Here is a 7,819-nt window from a genome sequence, read left to right as displayed (position 1 = left end):
GCCTGCCTGGCAAGCACAAGGTCGTGAGTTCAGTTCCCGGTACCGGAGAAAAACCAAAAAAAAAAAACAAACAAACAAAAAAAAAAGATAGGCATAGACAAGGGCTTTCTGAGTAGATCCTGAACTGCACAAGATGTAATACCAAAAGTCAGCAAATGAGATTATATCAAATAAAAAATCTTTTGAACATCAAAGTAAACAACGAACAGAATGAAGAAACAGCCTAAAAAGTGGGAAAAATTTTGCCAGCTACTGCATACTGGGACAGAGGACTAGTACAGAACTCAAAAAAATTAGACCACCAAAAATAAAAGACCCAGTTGATAGACAAGCAACTAAAATGAACACACACTTCTAAGAAGTACAAATGGTCAATAAATACATGAAAAAATGTTCAGCATCTTTGGCCATCAGAGTAATGAAAATCAAAACACTGAGATTCCATCTTCACTAAGAGTGGCTATTATCAAAAAAAGTGCTGTCAAGGTTGTGGGGAAAAAGGAACACCTGTACACTGTCAGTAGGGATGTAAACTAGTACAACCACTATGGAAGTTAGTATGGAGAGTCTTAAGAAAACTAAAAACAGAAATTCTATTTGACCCAGCTATACCTCTTCTGAGTATCTTCCTTAAAAGATGAAAGGCATATTACATTGATACATGCATATCCGTGATTATATAGCAGCACAGTTTACAGTAGCCAAATTATGGAAATAACCTTTATACCCATCAACAGAAGAAGAAATAAAGATGTAGTATATGTGCACAATGGAGTACTCTTCACCCATAATGGATACATTGGAGTCATTTATAGGAAGGTGGATAGATGGATCTTGAGACCATAATGCTAAGTGCATAAATCAGAGACAGTATATTAAATCCTATGGCTTCTCTAACATAAGAAACCCAAAATGTAAAGAAAGTCCAAAACAACAGAGAGATGGTAGGACACACAGAGGGAGACTCTGTGGAGATGGGAAGGGGTTCTGGGAATGGAGAGAGAGGTGAGGGACAGGAAGAAGGGAAGTAAAAATGATTAAGATGCAATATGTATACAAAGGAGTTCCCCAAGATGAATGTAATTATTATGTATCACAAATATATACTAAGAAAAAGAGCTATGTAATAAAGAAAAAAGTTGACTTACTACATAATTGTTCTGTATTATGACTCAGTACTTTTCATTTTTCTGCACAAAAGTCACAAGAATTTTAACAGAACATTATCAGTAAGACTTGCCCATATTTTTCTTTTTTAGTGCTGGCATTGGAAGAACCGGGGTTCTTATTACTATGGAAACAGCCATGTGTCTCATTGAATGCAATCAGCCAGTTTATCCTCTAGACATTGTAAGAACAATGAGAGATCAACGAGCCATGATGATCCAAACACCTGTAAGTACCGTATTTCATGTACACATGTGTATCCTCAACTTGATGGTTTTTGTTGTCAATGTGTATTCTAAATCATATTCTTAAATTTTAATTCCTTACCAGGAGCTAATAACCCTGAGAACAGGGTGAGCAAACTTCTGCCTATGAGCCAATCTAATTTACCATTTTTTTTTTAATTAAGCTTTAATGGAACCCAGCCATGTTAATTTATGTATTATCTTTGGTTGTGTCTTAGTTCCTTTTCTCTCATTGCTGAGAAAAATACCTGAAACCCAAAATTAAAGAAGGAAAGATTTATTTAGCTCACAGTTTGTGGAGGTTTCAGTTCATAATCAACTGGCTCCAAGGCAGGGTGGCATGGCGCAGAGGTAACAACCCTTCAAGGTGGCAGAAGACAGCAAAAGCAGCAAGAGCAAAGAAGGGGGAAAGTAAGCCTCTTTATAAGTAGGCTACCACCCCTAGGGTGAATGTAGCACTCTTACCATCTTCCTGCCCTCTTGCACAGGATGAGGATGTTTACAAAGTGAAGACCTGCTGAGTCTTCATTAAACTTCTAAACTTCTCAAGCTGACACAGTGTATCAACCATTACTGGCTCCTTTAGTACTACAAAAGGTGAAGAAGTTGTAACAGATACCATACCATACCATATGGTTTACAATTTCTAAAATAAATAATACCTGCCCTTTTACAGAAACAGTTTTGCCAAAATACAAGTAACATTGCATGTTAAATCTGAATGTTAAACAGATGCAGAGGCGTTTGCCTTGTACTGCTTAATCAAGTGAAATGTTCAACTGGAGAATCTTGATGGGCCTATTTTCAGCCAAATGGATGCAAATAGAATTGCCTTTCCTTTTTACACAAGAACTTAATTTGTAACAACAGCAAAAAAAGCCTAGATAATAAACTATTTATTATATTCTCCACTGATTCTTAATTATGCCCTAGGAATCAAAAGAGGAATCATGGAATGTTAGAGTTAGTGTTAAGGTTATTTTTTGTATTAATTAAGCCATTGTGAGAAGTTAAGAGTTGTTAGAGGAGGTTAGATTATTTGAAACAGATTAACATAGGTGCTTTAATAACTGCCTGCTATCTTTCTGCTTGTAATTATATAAATTTTCAAATATACCACTAAAGCAGACAATGTAATATAATGAATAACTTGTTTAGTATTACATTTCCAATACTTGAAGCAAATCTTAGATATCATATGTTGTCTGTGAATATTTTAGTGTGTATTTCTACAAGAGCATTCTTCTTTTAAACACAGAATCTCTGTCTCACCTAAATGTAATACACAGTAATTCTTGAAATAATTAAGTAGTCAGTATTCAGATTTTCAGTTGTTTCATATAAATCGTTTCTTTTTTCTTTTAGAACAGCTTTATTAAAATATAAACTCACATACAAATTTTACCCCTTTAAAGCATTCCTTTTGGTGATATGTCACAAAGGTTTGCAACCATCGCTATATCTAATTTTAGAATATTTTCATCACCCCACAAAAAATGTTCCACACATATTAATAGTTATTCCCATTTGCCCTATACCCTCCTTAACATCCAACAAACGTGCAGCCTAGGCGGGAAGTAACCTCTGTCTCAGTTGACTTGCCTATTTTGGATGTTTGATATGAATGGAATCATGTAGTTTGGTCTGTTTGTCTGGCTTCTTTTAATTAGCACAAAGTTTCAAGGTTTGTACATACTACAGTGTGGATCAGTGCTTCATTCTTTTATTGCTGAATAATTTTCCACTTTGTGCCTATAACACATTTTGTTTATTTATTCTTCCACTGAGGGACCTTTGGGTTGTTTCCACTTGCTAGATGTTGTGAATAATGCTTCCATGAAGATTCATGTATGTTTTTGTGTGAACATACATTTTCATTTATATTGGATATTCACAGGAGTAGAATTGTTGTGTCTAATAATAATTCTATATTCAGCTGTTGCAGGAACAACTGCCTATTCAAGTTGTTTTCCTCTTTTTTTTCTCTTTTTTTTTTTTGTGAAAAGGTTTTGCTATGCAGTTGAGGCTGGCCTTGAACTCACTATGTAGCCCAGGGTGGCCTCAATCTCATGGCCATCCTCCCACTTCAGTCTCCTGAGTGCTGGGAGTACAGGCAAACACCACCATGTCTGGCTTCCCTTTTAAAAATTATCACTGGTTTATATTTTTTTAATAGAAATTCCTTATCAAATTATGATTTGCAAACATTTTATCTGTCTTTTCTCTTTGATTTTAGCATTTGAAGTGCAAAAGTTTTAAACCTTGACTAAGTCCAGTTTTTCTACATTTTTCTTTATTGCTTGCTTTTTGATTTTATAGCTAAGAAATCATTGCTTAGCCCATATAGATTTACTCCTGTTTTCTTCTAAGAGTTTTATAGTTTTAGCTTTCATATGTAGGACTATGATCCATTTTGAGTTAACTTTTACATATATTTTTATTCCAGTTTTACTACTTTGCATGTGGCTATCCAGTTGTCCCAATCCTGTTCATTGAAAAAACTGTTTATTCCTCTTCAGTTTTCTCAGATCCCTTTCAAAAATCAGTTGACTACAAATAAAAAGTCTTATTTCTGGGCTTTCAGTTCCATTCCACTGATTTGGATATCAACTGTTCAGCCAGTACTCGTGCTGTGATTAATGTAGCTTTTTTGTAAAATTTAGAGTCAGAAAATATGAATATCCAACTTTGTTGTATTTTAAGATTATTTTAATTTTTCTGAGTCTATTGCACTTCCATATGAATTTTAGAACCAGTTTTCCTTTTTGCAGAAAATAGCTAATTATAATTTTGGAAGGGATGACATTGAATCTGTAGATAATTTGGGAAGTATTGCTCCGTTGATGATACCTATATCTTCCAAATTGCAACATAGTATTGTTCTGTTTATTTAAGTCTTTTAATTTCTTTCAATAGTGTTTTTAGCATACAAGTCTTATACTTATTTTGTTGCATTTATTCCTAATAATTTGTCTTTGGATACCATTGTAAGTGGAATTGTTTACTTAATTTCATTTTAGAACTATTCACTGCAAGGGCATAGAAAGACAATTGATTTTATTTATTGATCATGTATCCTACAACCTTACTAAAAGCTTCTACTGCTAGTAGGATTCTCTATGTACAAGATCATATCATCTGTAAATTGAGATGGTTTACCTTTTTTCAATCTAGATGCCTTTTTTTCTTTCTTTCTTTCTTTTTTTTTTTTTTTTTTTTTGCTTTGCATAAGTATCCTGGCTAGAACCGCCAGTACAATGTTGAATAGAAGTGCTGTATTACGTATTAGTTACCTTTTCATTACTGAGATGAAATACCTGACATAAACAACTTAAAAGAGCAAAGATTTATTTCAGGGCATGGTTTCAGAGGTTTCAATCTGTGCTCAGCTGGCTTCATTGCTTTAGGCCTGTGTTGAGGCAGAAACTTGGTAGAAGAGTGTGGCAGAGGAAAGCTGTTCACCTCATGGCAGCCAGGAAGCAGAAAGAGAACAAGAGAGCACAAGAGGAAAGGGCTGAGACAGGATAGACCCTTCAGAGCCCCTAGTGACCTACTTCCACTGGGCCTCAACCGCTAATAGCCCATTCAGCTGTGACCTGTCAGTGGATTGATGAAGTTAGTTCTGTCCTGATCAGGTCACCTCTGTAGACCCCACGTCTAAACATGCTACACTGGGGATCAAGCACTCAATACCTGAGTCTTTGAAGATGCTTCATATCTAAATCATAACAAGTAGTGAGGCCAGAACACTTTTCTCTTCCTGATCTTATCGGGAAGGCTTTCAGTCTTCTACACTAAATAGTTAACCAAGAGTTGTTGCTGTTTACCAGGTTAAAGAACTTCCTCTGTATTAACTGCTGAGTATTTCTATCCTGAAAAGGTGTTTAATTTTGTCAAATGTTTTTTCAGTATCTTAGATGATTATATCTTTTGTTCTTTTATTCTTACATTTTTGTCATGTATCAGGTTTTTGGTATATTACATTTTTGTTACCTTGTATTCCTGAGATAATACTTACTTCAACTTAATATATAATTACTTTTATATGTCGTTTTATTTGGTTTGTTAGCATTTTCTTGAATTTTTTGCTTTTCAATCTATTCTTTCATAATAAGTTTTTTTCTTTTTAATTGTGGTGAAATACACATATGATAAAATTTACTGTGGTTTTTTTCTTGGTGGTGGTGGTTGCTTTTTGCTTTTGATTTTTGCAGAGGTAAATAGAACCCAGGGCCTCATGAAGACTAGATGAGCATTCTACCACTGAGCTATATCCCTAGCTTTTCTAAAAATATTCAGTTGCCAGAGATAGGAAAATATATTGATGATAAGTTAATGCTGATTCTGTATTTTTACTTAACATCTCTGATATTTTTATCCCCTTTCTTCTGTAGCAAGAATATTGGCTCTCTTCAGTACCAACAATGAAAGACTTACAGTAACACAAGTACTCTGTTGTTTTATTTCAGATTGTATACCAACAACTTCAAAAAGACAGTAACAGGACAGCAATGTGGCTCCTCAAGACAATTTTTAATTTTTTCCCTTTTTGTTAACCTGTAGGTATATCCTACAAGAGACAATATCATAGAGTCACTTGGAATGACTCCCCTTTGTGTGGTTATGCCATCAACTAGATATGTGCTTTGATTTATTTTACATATTCAGTTTCTAGGGATTTTTAAAATTAATTTTAGAATTAATATAAAATATAAAGATACAAAATAATATATTTACATAGTTCTAAACTAAAATCTATAAAATGAGAAAAGTATGTTTAAGCACGTTCAGCCTCCTGCTCTCTCTTCCCTACATGCCTTTATAAGAAACCATTTTTTAAATTACTTATCCTTTGCTTAGTTGCTTTCTCTTTCTTGCTTGCTTGCTTTTTTTTTTTCTTTTTAAGGAAGGAAACATATGCTGAACTGGGAGTAGTGGCTTACACCTGTAATCTCAGCATTCTGGGAGGCTGAGACAAGAGGTTTGCAAATTCAAGCCCAGTTCAAACAGCTTAGCAAGAATGTGTCTCAAAATAAAAAGGTCAGAAAGCCATGGGTTCAATCTGTAGTGCCACCACCATCCAAAATAGCTGAACTGATATAGATTTTTATATTTTCACCTTTACTTTATAAAAATACTTTATATACCTTGTTTGTTTGTTTGTTTGTTTTACTTAACAAAATATTCTGGAATCACTCCATAGTAGTGTGTACAAAGACCTTTATTCCCTTTTCACTAAGATAGTATTCCATTGTGAAGATATGGATTGTTTACCCAAGCCTTTACTGATGACAATTGGAACTGTTTGTAATTCTTCTCTGTTATTAATAGTCAAGTACATAGCCTTGTTTGTGAATATGTGTTTTCAGTCTCTTTTTCTAGTTTATCTTTTGGATATGTTCCTACAAGTGGAATGGCTGTGTCAAAAAGTAATAATGTATTTTGTTAAGTGTTGTCAAATTCTTCTTCATAGAGTTTGTAGTATTTTACCATCCTTACCAGTAATGTATAGGTGAATTTTGCTAATAAAATGTGTTGTTGTGCTTTCATTTTTGCCCATTTTTTTGGCAAAAAATGATACCTTGATGCTAATTTATTCTGAATTTCCTTTTTAAGCAAGCCAAGTGCCAACTAAGATGTTTGTCTTTTCTTTTTTTGGTGTTCTGATGTTTCTGATCAATTCTGTTTTTTATATTTTATTTTTCAGAGTCAATACAGATTTGTATGTGAAGCTATTTTGAAAGTTTATGAAGAAGGCTTTGTTAAACCTTTAACACCATCATCAAATAAATAAGAAAACAAAAGTTCTGGGATATGTGTTGGAAAACTGCTTTTCATTATATTCACTGTGCCATTGCACCGCTCACAGGAAATGGCATCTCATTAAAAAAAAAAAAAATGAAGAACTCACAAAAACTTTGAAAACTTCAGCACTGTTGCACTTTATGTTAAGAAATATGTCACTCTTTCAAAATCTATAATTCATGTGTTTGAAGACTTATTTCATGCTTTGCTCCGAACAAATAGTGAATAACTGAGTATGTTCAGGGTAATTTATGAAATTTTGTGGTGGTGCCAGGCAGCCCCCTTCTGGTAGAATTGCCACAAACAAAGCTCAGAATTCTCATCTCTGGTGTACACCTGTATCTTGAAAGCAAAAAGTAAACATCACCAGTCAGCTCTGGTCTTTGTTGGTGGTTTATGTACTTACTATACTGATTATCAGATTTTATTTTTAAAATTTTAGCAATATCATTCTCAATATTAGCCAATACACTGCCTACGGATGCAGCACATCTTTCCCTACACCCCCACCCCTGTATAGACCTGCTGTTCAGAAGAAGAAAGGTGGAATTTATTATTCCCAGGAAATGCTGCACATTGTCCATTTACCAGCATCTTATGGA

At 34.1% G+C, this 7,819-nt stretch overlaps 1 protein-coding gene across 4 annotated transcripts in view; it reads left to right on the top strand.

The window, feature by feature from the left end:
* Nucleotides 1–7,393, top strand: part of Ptpn4 (protein tyrosine phosphatase, non-receptor type 4 (megakaryocyte)) — a 177,972-nt gene extending 170,579 nt beyond the window's left edge. For all 4 annotated transcript variants that reach the window (XM_005397664.2, XM_013521059.1, XM_013521058.1 and 1 more), the window contains 2 exons: nucleotides 1,260–1,395; nucleotides 7,120–7,393. In XM_005397664.2, the coding sequence (XP_005397721.1) occupies nucleotides 1,260–1,395; nucleotides 7,120–7,206 (223 nt within the window). In that variant the 3' untranslated portion in view covers nucleotides 7,207–7,393. The remainder of the gene's footprint in view (nucleotides 1–1,259; nucleotides 1,396–7,119) is intronic.
* The last annotated feature ends 426 nt before the right edge of the window (nucleotides 7,394–7,819 follow it).

Source organism: Chinchilla lanigera, unplaced genomic scaffold (genome assembly GCF_000276665.1).
Source record: "Chinchilla lanigera isolate Chin_1 unplaced genomic scaffold, ChiLan1.0 scaffold00058, whole genome shotgun sequence".
Taxonomy (NCBI): domain Eukaryota; kingdom Metazoa; phylum Chordata; class Mammalia; order Rodentia; family Chinchillidae; genus Chinchilla; species Chinchilla lanigera.
Note: the sequence above shows the minus strand (reverse complement) of the source record. Positions and strands in the feature narration are given on the sequence as shown.